Here is an 18,363-nt window from a genome sequence, read left to right as displayed (position 1 = left end):
CCACGGAATCACTCACGTCCTCTCAGACAACACTTATCCTGACCTCTTCAAACAGCAGAACGCTTTCTTCAAGTAAGTTCTGGGCTGTCCAGAGCAGAATCCGTCCTTGCTGAAGCCCACGGGAAGGTCTGCTGACGTCAGGGTCGGGGGTGGAGATCCCGCCGTCACGTGCACTGCTGTTAGCAGCTTGCGATTCGCTTGGGCTTTAGGGCTGTCCAGCTTTGAAAGTGTTTCTTTCTCACGCTCTTTAATCTCTGTAGGGTGTTCGGCCCTTCCCAGGTTGAAAAACACTGCTGGAGAATCTGAAAGTCAAATACAAGTTGCGTCAGTTTGCCGCTTCCTTCGATTTGTGGGAATCACATCAGTTTAAAGCAGCAGGCCTGTGGGACTCCTGTTACAAGGACCCCACTTTCAGGTGCTGCTTCAAGTGCTTCCAGGTGTTGCCGGCCTCTTCTCCCTCCCCTCCACCAGTGAGCAACCTCGGCTGCACTTGGGTTGATTGAGCAGCTTCCCCATTTCTCTCTCACTGAGGTCATCTGTTATCCCACGTTGAAACATTATTTTTTAAAAACTTATCTTCATGGAGAGGTAGTGTATGCTAGAAATAAGTCAGTAACTCCAATTTAGACCTGGCTCTGCCAACCACTGTTATCATATGGCCTAAGAAAAGTCATTTACCTCTCTGGACCGGTTTGCTCATCGGCAAGAAGCAAAGCCTAACTTATCTCTTCCACAGGATTGTCAGACTCAGGTGAGCAAACTGCAGGTACTAAGCAAATGCAAAATACATACTCTCAGAAACATTTTCTACTGAAACATCAAAAAAAAAATCACACCTATTTCTTATTGGAACTCTCAAAACTTGCCTTTAAAGCAAGCCTCATTTACCATCAAACAACGTATAAGGCACAAGGAGTATGAACCTTTGTTAAGGAAGCAGCTCAGGAAGGCACGTTTCTTAGTCGACAGGGCACAGGTGCTGGATTCGGGCTCAGGTCACACCTGAGGCAAGTCTGCTCCCTCTGGCATCACCACTGAAGTAGCTGGGAATGACGAATGGAGGAGTGAGGTACCTCGTGGCTACAAGTGCCCGTCTACAACCACACTGGTCGCCATCTTCAGTGGCTGCATCGCATACTTAGCATGCCACCATTGCACGTGATCAAGAGGTTTTGAATATATCCTTTAAAATTAATACAAGTCAGAAAGCACCTCAGCCCCTGCTCATTTGTAAAATTCCTGTCAGGTTTTACAAATGGCGATAATGGAAACAAGAAGTTAATCAAATTGAATTAATAGTTACTTCTATTAAGCAACGCTATCAACTTAAAAACATAAGCATTCCATGTAAAAATAGTTTTGCAATTCAAATTACCAAGTTAATAACCAACACTATCCTTTGCACAGTCGTTAAAAACTTAAAAATAAATTTTATTCATAAATCAAATGCACAAATTCAGTTAATCCTAAATTAATGTTTATTACAGAACAAAGATTCAGACAGGAGTCTTGAAGACTTCTAAGGACAGTTGATGAGTTTGCAGGTATGTTGGATTATATCTCAGACATTGCTGTGACTTAAACACTAAGATATAGTGATATATTTAAATTACAAAGATATTTGGATTTTTAACTAATCTATCCAAATATTCAGATGCCAACCGAATTTGCAACAGAAAAAAAAGCTATTTGATCTATTTACCATCTTTTCATTTCAGGTTATGATTTTGTAACTAGCACCTGGCAAGGAATCAATGTTAGGATTTAAATCTCTAGGGCAGTTCACGCTTCAGTCTGTGGCAATTTAACGCCAACTCACAGGTGGGCTCAGGTGAAAATACGAGAACGAATCAGGGGGAAGGGGCTGAAGCAATGTAAACACAGACCCAAGTCACACACACACTTGTACAAACTCCCAGAGCCTCCAGTGACGAGGGACTGAACCACTGAACTCAAAAGTTCCAACATGAAAGGCTGATTTTGACAAATTTTGGAAACCTATAGTACGTTATACAGTAATGAAGACCACATTTATCCAAAATTATGTCATCAGAGTAACTTGTTCTAGCCTCACCCTTTTCTTTTAGATTTTAGGTTTGTAGGGACTCTGCACGTCTTGTACGTGAAAGTGCACCTCCCACTTCCCTAAAGCCCCTGAAGTGAGGCAGACACACTTGATGTGTGTAACATATTCTGACAGCTTCAGATGAACTCAACAGTCAAAGCACTTCACCTTGTTTTACTGCGACTCAAGTTGCCCTTTGCATTTTTATTAGCATCTTTCTACTACTGGACATATCATCTCAATCGATATAAACTATGATAGGCAGACAGATATATATAGCACATACCCAGGAAAACCTGGTCCAAAGGTACTTTACTGCTTTAGGAAGAAAAGTCTGCAATATTATCCCGACAGTGAAATACTTATAAAATAATGTTGCTGATAATCTTAGACTATGCACACAAATATTGTCTTAGCAGTGAGAAACCACTACTGGAAGAATATAACATTACCAAATGTAGGTAGCAGCTTAATTTTTTAAATAAATGAATATTAAATTTTAAATCAAAGAAAATTAATCATTCTGGCACTGTCTTCCTTCACATTGCTTATCCTCATGGGCAAAAGGTCCTGACCATGCGGGGTGCGTGGAGAAATGTAATGAAAGACAATCTCTTAGACTTCTATGCTAGTCTACATAGTTTGAGTTACAACCAAATGATCTAGATTGAGGTGGACTTTATATCAGAAGGCAAAAGACTCATATACTGTGTTCTGAACTCTTTGAATCTGTCTAGTCTTTTTTTTAATTGAAGTATAGTTGATTTACAACACTGTGTTAGTTTTAGGCATACAGCACAGTGACTAGGCTTTTTTGCAGATTATATTCCATTATAGGTTATTACAAGATATTGGGTGTCTAGTGTTTTTCTTGTAGACACTTTGGCAACCCTGTAGGGCAGGAATGCATTGATGCCAACTAATAATCTATTCTTACCCAAGTCATTGCAAGGAAGCAGTTAATTACTAATTAACTGTCCAGGAACTGGCAAAGACCCAGTCTCTATTTCTAGTGCATTGAAAATAAAACATATGATTATACTGAGGCCATTTCTTATGAAACACAGAAGGAATCACCTCTCCCCACCTGCCATTTTGTGAATGGAAAAACAGGCAAAGTACAGCCAGAACCGGCGTAGCTTCTCAGATGGCAGAGTAAGGTTAAGTAGTTCACACCCTGAACTTCTTAAGTGTTGAGAAATTAGATTGAGGATATCATTTAATTACACTGCAACCCTCAGACATTATGGGTATTTTGATCCTGGAAATAAGATATGTTTCATTTGGACAACAGTGTACAATTCTGGGAATTCCCCGGCGGTACAGTGGCTTTCACTGCGGAGGGCGCAGGTTCAATCCCTGGTCGGGGAACTAAGATCCCACAAGCCGCGCAGCACAGCCAAAAAAAAAAAGTGTGCAGTTCTAAACATATATTTAAAGATTCATTTCTAAGTTGGACTCAGATAAGAACCTGTAATCACAGTAATGTCAATCTACTTTGATTACTGAATAGATCTCATAATGAATTTACCAAGATTTTCCATTTTCGTTTTTAAAATTCTGAGTTGATTCCATGTTGTAACAATACATCTACTTTTAGTATCCCAGCTTCACCTTCATCAAATCATCTAACACAGAATGTTATGTAGAGGCCAAAAAATTGGCAATGCCAATAGCTAGGATATGGTTAGAAAATTCTACGTACTGGGTGTTGATATATGTGTATCCTGCTTACTTCTAAATTAGTGGCTTATTGGACCAAGATGGTCACTACCACCACCTGTGAAGACAAACAAGGTCAGCAGTGAAATATAAGGCAACAAGGAAACAGGGCACCAAAAACTACTGTGATAACAATGTGAGTTCTGGTGCGAGGCTATTGATCTTCTGATAAGTTATGAGAAGGGCACTCACCTTAAAGAAGAACGTAGTGAAAAGGCCTCTGCTAACATGCCTGGAGTCATGTGACTGGAGTGGGGAGGAGCCACTGGCCCGGCTAAACTTAGGCTTCCCCAGTGAGCTTCAGAAATTCCTGCATCAGCTGCCCTCCTTCTTTTGTGTAAGTTGTCTTATTGACGTACGTAGCCACTCCAGTTAGTTATTTGAAAGCACATATAAAATCTAGACAAAATTAAATTTTAAAAATAACCAAAAATTACCTTCCCTGCAAAATGCATAATTTCTTTAAAATGATCTCATGACTTTCCCAGTGTTAAGAATTCTTAAGTCATCTTCCACAAGACAACAGCAAACTGAGGATAAATCTCCTGTCCTTTTCAGGACCAAAGGTGCTTTCTTTGTAATGAGAAGACCTTAAATCTAAGTCTGCATGGAAACTCCTTCTAGAATCTGTGAGATGTAGTCTAAGTTTGATATCATATTAACTTGTGTGTGTGTTTGTGTGTGTGTATGTGTGTCAGTATCACTATTTCATAGTCAATGTAGGATTTTCCAGGTCTTCAGTCTAACAATTCTGAAAGCTGCTCCACAGAGGATTGGGGAGGCAGAATGAGTCAACTTATCTATAAACTCTAGCAAAACTGTTGTTTTTACGGATTTTACAACTCAACTAACGCTCAAGATAGATCTATATAGAAACATTGTTTTAAGAAAAACTACCGAACCATTATTCGTTGCTATTATTCAATTTTCTCCAGATTATGTTTAGGCAAATGGTAAATTAATATATTAAACTTTCCATATCGTGGACTGTAAACTGTAAGCAACTAATTTCTGAAAAAATATATTCATTTATGACAACTAATTCTGAATTTGCATTTGATAGTATGACCACGTGATCTGTCTTAGTTTGTTCATAGCAAACATACCTATATAGCTGAAGTTTGATTTATAATTTAAATATTGATAAAATTCTAAATTTTAATTGTTAAAGTTTTCCTTCTGAAAAGGAATTTATGTAATTTTTTGTTTGTTTAAAAGTAAACGAACACTGCTCATGATTTTATGAGTCAGATAAAGAAAAGTGGTTTGGGAAGCACCTCCTTTAACGGGCTGTGAAAAACAAGTGTTAGCTACTGTTTAGCAGCGTTATATACATTTTCCCTCTCAAAACGTGAGCTAGGGGACTTCCCTGGCAGTCCAGTAGTTAAGACTGCCTTCCAATGCAAGGGTTTGAGCCCTGGTCAGGGAGCTAAGATGCCACATGCCTTCTGACCAAAAAAGCAAAACATAATACAGAAGCAATGTTGTAACAAATTCAATAAGGACTTAAAAAAAAAAAAAAGTGAGCTAGGTCATCTGAGTGAATGGCGTTAGTGTTTGTTTTCCACCTGCCAATATGGTGGCCTTAAGAGATCCCTGTCAGATACAACAGATTTTGATTTGGATTTTAATCTACTTTACAAGGTAACCCTCCTAGATATCTGATTTTTAACTTTAAAATTTTAAAAACTAAGTAGTAATTAGGACAGGTTATCAAAAACTAGAAAAATTCTAAAGCTGAGATTTAATAACTGCATAACAGAAAAAAACAGATTCCAGAAGTATAAATCAGCAGGTGTGCTACAAGGTGAAGCTTTATGTTAAGGAATGCATGTTTAGATATTTACTCTCAGCACCTATGAAAAAGGAATTGGTTTGAGAACATTAAAATTATAACTATCAGTAAGAGAATGAAATTAAGTTTAAGTTTTTAAGACTAAAGAAAAGTGGGACTTCCCTAGTGGTCCAGTGGCTAAGACTCTGCGCTCCCAATGCAGGGGGGCCGAGTTCAATCCCTGGTCAGGGAACTAGATCCCACATGCTGCAACTGCGTTCGCATGCTGCAACTGAAGATCCCGAATGCCTCTACAAAGATCCCGCATGCCACAACTAAGATCTGGCCCAGCCAAATAGATAAATAAATAAATAAATATTAAAAACTAAAGAAAAGTTTTCTGGCAGTACCTCACAGTTGGATTTTTTATTCCTTAGTTGATAGTTCAGCAGGGACTCTATTTAGTAACATGGGGAGACATTATAAGATATCTAAATAGCAAATCTGTGTGTACTTCTTTTATTGTTGTTCTAACCAGGACTTCCCTCCTCTCACTTTTCATTCACAACACATCATGTCATTGAGTTCATTACGCAAAGCATTTAGAACAATACCTGGCACACAGAGGGCACTGTTACTGTTGGTGCTGTAACCATCTAGGATCGGGATGCCCTGTATATCTCGACACCTAAAGGGCTACGTGTGCGTCTAGAGAGAGCAGACAGAGATTTATTACAGACAGTACTGCATCAGTTAAGGGACATGTCACCGTGGGGGGTGAACTGACCTCTGAGTAGGGTGACCAACTTATCCCCACCTGCCTGGATGCTCCCAGTTTGGGTACTGAAAGTTCAGAGAAATCCCTCAGTCCTGAGTAAACTGGTACAGCTGGTCACTCTACCTTGGATCCCATTTCTTCATCTTTAAAATGCAGGTAAAATAAACCCTACATCATAAGAGTATTATGAGGCTTAAATGGGGAAATACGTGAACAGAGGAATGTATCATACCAGCTAAGAGCATGGCGCTCGGCCCTCAGGTATCGCCCTAGCTCTTTTCACCTAACTAGCTCCCTGCCTTGGCCAACTTACTTAAGCTCTCCATGCCTCGGTTTCCTTTTAGGCAAAACGAGATACTACCATTTACCTTGTAGGATGGTTGAGAGTTAAAATGCATGTCAGCTGTGCACAGATGAGTAAGCACTAAATAGATCTTTATCATTGTCGTTAAAATACTCAGCCCATTTCCTAGCAATAGTAAACTGTGGATAAATGTTTATTGTCTACTAGGAAGGTCTGTTTAAAAACAATGTAAAAACTAGGTTAGTGTTTTGGGGCTGTTTTTTCTTTTCTTAATTGGTCGGGGTTGTTGCTTTCTTTAGTGAACTCTTAGAAAGTTGCACATAATCATCATATGTGAAGAGCTGTTGGAAAAGGGTAACAGGAGGTGGGCGACTGCCCTCCCTGGCCACACACCCCTGGGAACTCGGGGGCAGAAGAGCAACCGTCTACTGCAGGCCTGGCCCAGCCGCTGCCCAACTACAGCACAGCGTAGGACTTCCAGAGGTCTTATTTCAATACTGAATGAAGAACCAGAACCGCATGGCTTTTGCAAGGGAGACTGAAGCGGCCTGAGCTTGAGGGAGAGGATGATGTGTCCACAACGCCAGGGAGGCCAACTGACAAGTCTCATATGAGCAACAGCCCTTTCCTGAGAGCCACCCGGACCAGGAATTCCTGGGAGAGCTCCTTGGCCCGGGAATGCCAGTCCAGTGCGGTGGTGCAGAAGCCTAGTTTCTGTGGTTACCTGGTGGTACGTGGATGAGGGTCTTCTGGCCCCTGTGGGCTTTTCAGGACCGGCCTGGCCTCTTCACTGATTGGCTATGTTTTGTTTGATCTCATTGATGAGGGTGAAGGGGGAAGAGTGGGCGGACACCACCTATACCATGTAGTCTTCAAGCTACTGTGGTACCAACACTGCCCTTGTACCCAGCACTGTCCTCGACACGGCCACCTCTGCTGTCTGCCTGCCCTCATGCCAGCCCTGTGGCCCACATCACAGAAACTGAAGGCAGGTACTCCTGCAGCTGTGTTGGACTCCGAGGCCTACTGTCCTCGAGAGCTGTAGGGTCCACATTTGGCCCTTCCTACTTCATTCGCCTGCAGCTTTCTAGAGAAAACATTCATGGGCCTTAGGACAAGGTGAAATCAAAGCCAACTTGCTCCTCAGCTGAGTTGCTAAGGCAAAATCCGACAGACTGAGATTTGCTAGCAGTTTCATTCTGGAAGCAGCATGCTGAGGGATGCGTGGGAGAGCAGTGATCAAAAGAAGAATTAACCAAAGGCGTGGGTGGTGAAGGTGCTTATCCTGTTATTTGGTGGATAAAAAGCTTTCTGGAGCACTCCTGAATTACTGTCTCTCATTTATTAGTCACTGTTAACAAATGAAGTGATGTGATTCCTAGTTATTAAAAAATAACACATCCAAAACAAGGATGTGTTAACAGAATTCAGAAGCTAAAATAGTATCCTACATTCTAATTTGTCTTTCACTGAGTAGACTTCAAATATGTAATCTGGTGGGGGAGAGGGTAGGAGAAGGGAGGCTTTACTACGTGCAGCAAGGAGAACACGGAGGATCTTTCCCAAGCAGTGTCTCCAAATATGAAATATTTTTAGAGTTCATGCTACATAGATTACAAAATTTTTTAAAGTATACAATTATTCGTAACCGTGGTAATAAAAAGGATTGTCTCCTTTCCTTCTCAATTTCTAATCTTTTAATGGAGTAGTTTAAAAAACCTCCACCACTATTAATCTATAGTTTAGTTTTTCATTTTCAAATTATACATTTAGGGACTTCCCTGGCAGTCCAGTGGTTAGGACTCCACGCTTCCACTGCAGGGGGCACGGGTTTGATCCCTGGTCAGGGAGCTAAGATCCCACATGCCGCACGGCAGAGGCAAAAACAGTAATAAATTTACTCATTTTTTACATTTGCAAGAACTCCCATGTACTTTTTGAAGCTCAGCTTATATCAAATTTTGATCCATAAGCCTAAAACATTATTTAATAACCAGTAACTAGTGTAGTATAAAAAGACTCCACATCGAAAGCTGAAATACAAGTAGAAATCGGAATTCCTTCATCACAGTGGTTCTCCTCAAGGGCTGTTGCTGCCTCACAGGGACACCTGGCAGGGACACATCTGCCAGCCCGGGGGGGGGCGGGGGGGGTGGAGGTGCTACTGACTTGGAGGGTAGAGACCAGGGATGCTGCCCCGATCCTGCAGCGGACAGGACAGTCACCCGAGCAAAGAATGATCAGGCCCCAATGCCAACAGAACCCCTAACGTGCAAAACTGAAGAAGGGAGGGTCAAACCATGCAGACAGCAAGCTGCGCCGTTCAGCACAGAGCACAACCTGGAGAAAGGCCGACTCCCAGCCACTGCCAGACACGGCAAGGATCTCTAGCCACATCTATTTTGTGACCCTGTAATTAGTTAGCCCTTTTGGGTTGTGCTTATTTTCACAATGACAAGTAATGTTTTTTAGAAAACAAATATGGTATCTACTTCTACGTTTAGATTGTTCCTGAGTCACCGTGATGTTTTAACAGTTAAAAGAATTAAACAGTTCTACTTGCAGTGGTGTAACAAGTTTTAATTCAAAATAGACACTCTGAAAACAACAGATAAAAAAAAGTTAACTTGAACAAGCTCCTTGAATTTACAACAGAGCACACCAACAATCGCACACCAGTTTCACGACTGCCTCAAAAATGCACATTACAGCAACGACATGCAGCTGTATTTTAAAATCCAGACGGTAACATTATCTCATTTCCCAGAGACTGTCTTATCTTCTGAGTATGTTGCACAGGTGCCTCTGCTGTGTATCATCAGCACTACGACTTAAGGTCTAAACTGGATGGTCTCCATTACTGCTTCTGGTGCTTTAAGTTATTTTATATTGTGTGAAAAAACCGAGGCTTAGCTGTCCAAAGGAGAGTAATACACTTGAGCTCCTTAGCAATACCCCATCCCATTAACCTGGACAACTAGGCTATGGGAAAGCCCACTTCCCCAAAGTGAATACATTTACCTCTAGGAAACTGTCAGAGATTTAATACACCAACCAGGAGACTAGCTCCGGTCTACTCATTTCACCTTGTCCCCTGAAAACCTGTGTTTATATTTCAGTTAGTAGCCACACCCAGGGGTCAACATTTTATTCCTGAGTAACACGGTCCTTCCCTTTCACTGGTTTATGAACAGTTAGGTTAGGAGGAGAGCTTGTGTGTGTGTTTTCAGTGTTTGTTCTAAAGGCACTAAAGATTTATTGTCATATCTTTGAATGGAGAAAAGACTTATCAGCGTATCAAAAAGAGGGGAAAAGTCTACACTGAGAAGTATTTTTGTACCTACAGAATTACTTTATTTGTAAAATAACTCTTGACTTATGAGCTTTAATACCAGACTTCAGGTTCAGTATATTTTTAACAAATGAAAACATTTGGTTTTCTGAGTTACAATCAAAAACAGCTGTTAGGACAAACCTGAAAAAACATAAATCAAAAGTATAATCTAATAAGCAAATACCTTACAAGAAGAAATCAGCATAAGTTAATGCAGTGCATCCTTAAGGAACCAGACATGTCACAGGGGCTTCTACTCACTTCTCTAAACATTTACTGTATCATCTGCTGCTACTTGTGAAGCTGAGGGAGAGCAGTTTTAATTCGCAGTTAATCAAGTATTCTGAAACAAGCTGAAATTTCCTTAAATGAAAAACAAACATATATAGATTTCAGTTTTTATCATACGATTCTGACACTACTGGGAAAACAAGGCATGCATGAAATATCAAAAGATTTAATTTACATGACAGAGGAAAAATGAAAAACAACTGTTACAAAATCAAGCTGCAGGAAACAATAAATTTGAAAGAACTATTCAGTTCTTTATATAGAAGTCTTTCTGAGCACCTGAAATAAACCTAAAGAGCAGCATAAAGACCACTGAAATTGATTAGTTCAACATACAGTGAAGAAAATAACATTTTTAAAAATCTCAATTGAAAAAGACTACTAAGTATCTAGTACTTTAGATTTCCTAATTTTTTTTACAAGTTTTGTGGTTCATAGTCAAAGTTCAATCTGTGTTTAACATTTTTAAGTTCAGACATATCAAAGCCTAAAAGTACAGAAGGCTTGTGATTTTTTATTGCTTTCATGCAAATATACCTTCTTTTTCCAAAAAATGAAGCCACGTCAATTTTCCACACCCATAAGAGTGAGGATAACAGTTCTATTTCCTTTTTACTGGGATATGGTCTCTTGTGGAAATAATCTCTAAGAAACTGCTTTTTTTCTTCGTAAGAACGGTCTTCGTATCTTTTAGGATTTAACGCTAAAACCTGGAGAGCGTCGTCGTGAACAAGGGGCGCCTCCGCCCTGCTTTCGCTCCTCTGTCTTTTAGAAGGCACGGCGCTCGTCGCCTTCTCCGGGGACGGCTCTGTGTCAGCGCTCGTGGTGACAGGCCGCTCCTCGCCCTCCCTCTGCTCCTCAGCCCCAAACTGGCCGTCAGGCATCTTTCTCTTTACGGAAAAACTGGAGTCGTGTATCACCTCACCATTGACTAAAAGCAGTTCACTGTTCTCAATAAAATTAGGCTGGACCTGCAGGCCTGAGCTGCTGTCCTTTGGAGCACTCCGACAGCGCAGCAGATGTATGGCAATGGCTGCCAGAGTCATGTTGCCCGTGTAAACCCCACAGCAGTGGATGCACTTGAAAGCCGGGGATTTCAAAATCGTGTGCACCGTTGGCATGATGTGGTGCCGCTCCTTCAGATGCAGCTCGTACGCCTCAGCCGTCACGAAGGTGCCGAAGCAAAAAGGGCAGGTCAGCGCCTGGTTGCCAGGCCTCCCGGGCGCACCCTCGGTCTGCGGCCTCACTTTGATGTACACGGGCACCAGTGACTTGGAGTGTATCCCAGCCAGCACGGCCAAGTAGACCTCCCGCTCACCCAGCTCCTCCCTGGGCAAGATGGTGATGAAGTCGAGGTGGGGAAACAGCAGGCTGCCATTGGCATCGACATCCAGCTGAAATCCTTTGTCGCTATAGTCCACAGGCAGTCTCCTCTTCCCTAGGTGCATAGCCCTACTATGCTCTGAGAGGCCTTTAATATCATGGAAAGTGCACGGGCAGAACAAGCACCCCAGGCCGTGCACCAGCAAGTGGCGGATAAGCTCCTCCTCTGAGACTAAGCACTTACAGGACAAACACCTAACTGTTTTCTCTCTCATCCACTTTAGAAACGGTGCACATGCCGCTAGCTTTTCCGGCTCCAGTGTTTCAGCAGATTTGGATTCGCTGTGCTTATGTGCCACTTCCATGTGGACCTGGTAGACATTGGAAGGGAAGAGCTCGTTGCAAACTGGACAAGTTTTCCACTGCTTTGCCTGTTTGAGTACCTGATTTGCCTCTGCCACAGACGAAGAAGGCTGAACGAACATATTCTGAGTGGCATTTACCACCACTGGTGGGGAGGGCAGGCTGGCCATGGAGCTGGCCATCTGTGCAGCCGTGCCCGACTGCAGGAGCTGGATGGGCATCTGGGGGGGGGCAACAGTGGCGACACTTCCAGGGGGCACAGGCAAAGTGACAGATACTGGGGCAAGCGTGTATGTGGGAATCCCATTCACTTGTTTCCCTGTGGGTATCAGCTGTCTGAGAATAGAGCCTGATGTTAGGAAAGCGGTGTTTGGCGAAGCCCCGGGTCTGACGGGCTGATGAGCAGGCAGGATGCTGGTACTCACAGACGGATTAAGCTGCAGGACCCCCGGCCTCACTGGCTGGCCCACAGGAAGGACCCCTGACACGACAGGCTGACTGAGCTGAAGAACACCAGAGTTAATACCCTGGTTCACAGGGAGAACACCTGACGAGACCGTCTGGTTGGGAGGAAGAAGCCCAGGTGGGACTACCTGGCCTGCAGGGAGAACCCTCAGTGGGACCGTCTGGCCAGGAGGGAGGACCCGCGGCGGGACTGTCAGCCCAGTGGGGAGCACCCCCGATGGCGCTGTCTGGCCAATGGGGAGAACCCCTGACTGAACCACCTGGCCAGCAGGGAGAACCCCAGAAGTTGCTGTCTGTCCTGAAGGGATAACCCCAGCAGGGGTCATCTGTCCCGCAGGAAGGACCCCTGACGGGACTGTCCGACTCACAGAAATCACCCCTGGCGAGACCGCCTGAAGAACTCCAGGGGTGACAGAGGGATTGACAGGAAGGACACCGGACGCAACAGGTCTATTTACCGAAAGAACTCCAGGCCCAACTGGTCTGCTTATGGGCCCAACAGGCTGGCTGAGGGGCAAAACCCCCGGGCGGATGGTCTGCTTTATGGGGAGGACGCCGGTTCCGACCGACTTATTTACAGGTCCCACTGGCTGACTCAAGGGCAACGCAGGAGGGTTTGCTGCCTGATTAAGTGGAACTCCATGAGAGAGAAAGACAGGCTGAGGTGTTGAGGGCGGCAGAGTGAGGTTGCTCTGGCCCACTGGCAGAGGACTGGAGACCAGAGTCACATGAGACTGGGCAACGGCAGGCGGGGAGTGGGTGAGGCTTCCAGAAGCGCCCGAGGCCACAGTCACCGGGGGGGGCGCACCCTGAACTGGCTGTACCACAGTTTGGCTCTGACTGTTCTGTGGCAAGGCCAGGTGGAAGCAAGGAGATGTGGCTGGGATGCCCGGAGCACTGCTGTTGGGTGGTACAGCCACACGTGCAGCTGGTTTTGGAGCAATATGCATTTGCTTCAAAAGTCCAGTCTTCTTAATATGTTCTGAGATCACAGACCTAAGCTTATTCTCCAAATCCCTGTGTATATCTGACGTCAAGATGTGGTACATTAAAGCATCCTGGCTGCTGGCGTTGGCGCTGCACTTTTTACAGTAATACCTGTCGGATGGGGGCATCTTCTCTGTAGAACGGGGGTCGTCAGCTCTTGGTTGCTCACCCATCTCCTCAGTTCTCAGGCCAAAGTAGGAATTAATTAAGTAGTGAAAATGGGCTACCAGCACATGCTTCTTCATGCTGTAGTACAGAGTGTTTGAAAAGTTACACTTTAAACATGTAAAACTTATCACATCACTCCTAGATGATTTAGTTTCACCTAAAATATTCACAGTGTAGTTCTGGACTTTCCGAGCAGGTGCATGAAACATTCTGAAGTGCCTTCCCACAACTCTGGGTTGAGAGGAAAACACACAGTTTGGACAAGGGATCACCAGCTCTTGGTCAATTTCATCTTCATGGTAACGATGTAAATGATTTTTGAATGAAGTAAGCACTTTTGTGGAGTATTTACAGAGGCTACAACAGTATGGTTTTGTTCGATATCTCTGTTAAAAGAAAAGAAAGTCAAGCATAGTTTAATAAACTATCACATGCTACACCTACAGTTGACAAGTATATGATTCTTTTTCTTCTAACTGGCTAGATCTAGTGCTGTGCTGTAAGGGAAGAGTACCCACAGATAACGTGTAAGTAACACAAGAGACCCTAATTCAAATTTTCACATGTCACAAAACAGTATTCTTTTCAATTTCTTTCCTTCCCAAACATTTAAAAATGTAACAACTATTCTCAGCATGTAGGCCATACAAACACAGTTTGGCCCCAAAATCACAGCTAGCTGAACCCTGTTTCCAAGCCAGCCATTAAACCACAAATCTCATTACTTAGTCCTATAGTTTGAATTGATGCAGTCCTAACTGAATTAATTAAAATAAACTCAATTTTCTGCACGAAAAAGTTATTGTCTCCCCTTCTCATCCCACTTCTCTTAGTTCCAATGTTGTTTTTACTCCAAATTCTAAAACTTCTGGAATTTACCTAATATAACCAAACTTGCAAATTGTTAACTCCATCATCACTGTCTTCCATTTCCCAGATTCCTGGAGAAGGCAGGAGGCACACAGACAGCGCATGGCAGAAGCAAGTAGCCAATAAACCGTGCGACAAGCACTGAAGAAAGAGGGACTGTGCCTAACTCACTGTGAATAATCCTGAGGTAAGTTCAGGCCACAGACTGTAACTCTGACAGTACGGTATTTCTCTGTAAGGCAAATACGGGAAATTCAACAAGCTTGGGGCACAAGAACAGACATTTGTACAGCAGCTGGCCAACTGAGGAGCACAGTCTGTTCTAGCATCCAGGAAATCTTGCTGGTCTGACAACCTGGAGCAGTATGACAGCCTCCGGACCCCAGAGCTGGTGCCCCAGGAAACACGGGCCCTAGTTTCACAAAGGAGGAAGGTTAAGGTGCGGAAAGGTTAAACGCTGGGGCAGAGGCCTTCCCGTTCTGCAACCCTTTTTCCAGCTACTGCAGTGGCCACAGGCCACCCCGCTCCTTCCCAGATCTGTGCTCTCGTGACCGCTCTCTCTCATACACACATACACATACTCCCCTCCTGTGCGTTTTGTCACCTTCTCTCCTAGTCATGCAGTTTTCCTCTTGGGTCACTGGTCAGAGAAATCACCCAAACCCATTCAACAACATGTTACTACTGCCTTCCCAGCAATTAGAAATCCCAGGTTCTGGCACTTCAAGGAGGATCTATAATAAACCTAGGGCAACAGCCAACCACAGATCACAAAGTAAAAAAAAACATTTTTCACTAATTCTGACACACTCTTCCCCCCATATTTTAATATCTCTGAAATCTGAAAACACCTTACAACTGACAGTTCAATGCTGCAACACAGCTTAAGTGTGAAGTATTACTTTAGTTTCATTAGTGGTTCATTTTAAAATGGTGCATCTTATACTCCACAAAATGCTGTACTGAAAAACCAGATACTTAATGAAAATTACACCCAATTAAAGAGTCAATAGCACTTACTAACAACTTGTTACTATCTGTTAGTATTGAACAGATCTTTGGGTTAAGAAAAGATTTCTTAAATATGACACCATAAGTATGATCCATAATAGAAAACAATGATAAACAAGACTTCATCAAAGTAAGAAATCTGCTCTTTGAAAGACACTGTTTAAAAGATAAAAAGACAAACCACAGGCTAGGAGACAATATTTGCAAACCACATATCTAATAAAGGACTTGTGTCCAGAATCATTTTTGTGGACATGTTCAAGTCTCAGTAAGAAAACATATAACCCAATTTTTAGAAAACTGGCAAAACATTTTAAGCATCAAATACTTTAAAGTAAAGAGGGTATCCAGATGCCAGACACACGAAAAGATGCTCAACATCATTAGTCACTAGGGAAATGCAAACCAACACCAGAGCAGATACCACTACAAACCTATTAAAATGGAAAATAAACAGTAAGTCCATAAGCACAAAATCCCTGACAAAATGTTCAGAGAAAAACTTGTATGTGAAAGTTCTAGGACAGTGACCAATCAGAAACAATTTGAGCGTGAGACCTTGGTTCACTGTAACAGAGTTAGAAAAAATAACCCAGGAGAGAAGCAGAAAAGAAGTGGAGTCAGGTGTTCTGGGTGCTGGTGGAAATCCTGTCCCCGTGAGAGTCCCTGTCTCTCCGTCAGCCTAAGGCCTCGTCCTCAGGTCCCACAACAGCTGGGCTCCATCACCTGATATAACCTGAGCATCTCAGTCCCAAACCCAAAAGTCCAACACATGTCATTTCTGTGCAGCATGAGCCACATAATCCAGCAGGGTCACACTTTTCTGCTGTGGTGCCCGAAACTGTCTCTGTTCACATATCCTATTACCCAGAGACAAATTAAAGCAAGAAGCTACCTACGGCACAGAGAGGGGTAAGGTACTAAAACGAGCAGACAACACAGCCTCCACCATGCCAGGCAACAGTGGTTTATTGGGTTTTTTTCTCAATATGGTATCTACTTAACAAATTCAATCTCCACTCTTTCATATTGTTATTTAACTTTTTATGCCAGGCCCTATTCACCCAAACAAAAACATAAACTCCCTGAGGAAAAGAACCCTAACTTTCACCTCTTTGTATCAAGCACTCAAAGTTTTACCTAGTTTGTAACAGGAATTCAAAATATGTTTCTTGATGAAAAGCATATAATTATCAACTATATTGCATGTTACGTTACAGAATCTTTTAAGAATTCGGATAAGAAAAATCAGGGAGGCCCAAGAAAATATTCACAAAGCCAAGGTCTTCAAAACAAGGCATATTTGAATAGCTATGAGCTGTTCTGAGCAGAATAACCAAATCAAAGCAGTTTCAAGGAACCCTGTATCTGTGGGTATAGAGGGGAGTTCCGGGTTAAGGAGGATAAGAGACACAAAGCAGGGCAGAAAGCAGGACTCAGGAGGACAAGGTGACAACGGAAATTTTTTTAAGTAAAATTCTGACAGAGAAATGACTCACTGGCTACCGGAATTTGTTGTTAAAGCCAGAATTCCCAACAAGGTCAACACGGTCTGGCCAAATGGGGTGGGGGAGCGGTGAGGGGAGGCAGTGACGTCATATCTGGGACGTGCTGGTTTGACGCTGATGAAGGTGCTATAGTCCAGTGGCTGGGGGGCAGGAAGGGTTTTCCAGAAGAAAACACTTTAAGGAGGAGAATTCAGCGGTATGTCACATATTTTAGCTCGAATCTGCCTAAGTGTGAGGCTTCAAATTATTATAAACTGTATTCCTCGATTCAAACTCCATATTCTTATTTTAATTTTTGAAACCAGGATATACCTTCATTACATATAAAGTCATGACATTTCTTTTTACTAAGAATAGTTATATAAATCAGAAGCCCTTCTTACATCAGGGACATATAATAATCAAGGACAAATAATAGTTTCACTACATCACTTTACCAACTTGATAGGCGGAAAACTCTCAAAGCATCAATAATCCTATATCACAAAACGTTTAACTTTGTTTTTCTTTCTACTTCCCTGAATATTTACACACTTCCTCCTCCTCCCATTCATTCATCTGCAACCCCAAAACATATGACGTTCCTCAGAACTAAATTGACACTTACCCCCAAGTTCTTAGGAAACATGAAAATCAAAAATAAAAATACATACCACTTTCTTTCCAGAAGGTTCCCAGAGAGAAATATCTCCCCATGATGTGTTATAAAAGTACTTCTCTCCTGGATCAAAGCCTTTAAGGTCCTTTTAAAAAGGGAGAAAATGAGAGATTATTACATAATTTCAGAAGATAAAGAAATATTTAATTAGAACCTGATGGGATTACTTGGCACCTAAGAAATCTACTTGGGAAGAGTGAAATGAAAATGCAGCCCATGGCAAGTTGTGACAGAGTTCCCATCAAGTTGGAGACCTGGGGAAAATGTTGAAATAATCCAAGTTAATATTACAGTTTTTGTACCTCAGCAGCGGCCTTTTAATTTATACCAAGTACTTACTGAGTTTACACTTGAATAATAAGTGAATATGTCTTCCGAGTTTTTACAGTGTCTTAAATTCAATGCACATTTTTTTCTTCCTTTCCCATCCTTTCTTGATTGTAGTTCATTAAACCATCCTATTACAGAGTTGATTTCCTTCCTGGCCGTACTTGTTAGGGTGCTGGATTTTTTTTCCATGTATTTAGTCTTCCGTAAATTCAAAAATATATATAAATATATATATATTTTTTTAAAGTTACAGTTTTATAAGAAATAAACAGATGAGGTTTCCACAAGTAAGTTTTGAAAGACAGAAACTGCATGAGCAGACACTGTCTTCCATCAGCGCGAGCACCATGGAGAAGAGTGTCAGGGTGGGGAGTGACGTAGGGGCTCAAGTGTGTGGCTAACAACACCACAG

The 18,363-nt window shown here is 42.4% G+C and overlaps 1 protein-coding gene across 8 annotated transcripts in view; it reads right to left on the bottom strand.

Moving 5' to 3' along the window:
• ADNP2 (ADNP homeobox 2) overlaps positions 1 to 18,363 on the bottom strand; it is a 54,045-nt gene that overhangs the window by 17,805 nt on the left and 17,877 nt on the right. The window contains exons 3-9 of one of the 8 annotated variants that reach the window (XR_016387675.1): positions 17,617 to 17,706; positions 10,806 to 13,960; positions 10,162 to 10,340; positions 6,176 to 6,269; positions 3,980 to 4,186; positions 924 to 1,183; positions 44 to 302 (exon numbers count right to left, since the gene is read on the bottom strand). Coding sequence is in view for 3 of the 8 variants with exons in the window: in XM_022560028.2 (XP_022415736.1) it covers positions 10,685 to 13,960; positions 17,617 to 17,706 (3,366 nt within the window). In the remaining 5 variants the exon portion in view is untranslated. Of the gene's footprint in view, positions 1 to 43; positions 303 to 923; positions 1,184 to 3,979; positions 4,187 to 6,175; positions 6,270 to 9,202; positions 13,961 to 17,616; positions 17,707 to 18,363 lie in introns of those variants that run through there. The other 7 variants (XR_016387677.1, XR_016387678.1, XR_016387679.1 and 4 more) reach the window with 7 other exon arrangements.

The sequence above is a fragment of the Delphinapterus leucas genome, chromosome 14, assembly GCF_059928025.1.
Source record: "Delphinapterus leucas isolate spDelLeu-1000000601 "Yukka" chromosome 14, BTC_Dleu_Yukka2, whole genome shotgun sequence".
In the NCBI taxonomy this organism is placed as follows: Eukaryota; Metazoa; Chordata; class Mammalia; order Artiodactyla; family Monodontidae; genus Delphinapterus; species Delphinapterus leucas.
The sequence above is the reverse complement of the archived record's forward strand: the minus strand, read 5'-3'. Positions and strand labels throughout refer to the sequence as shown.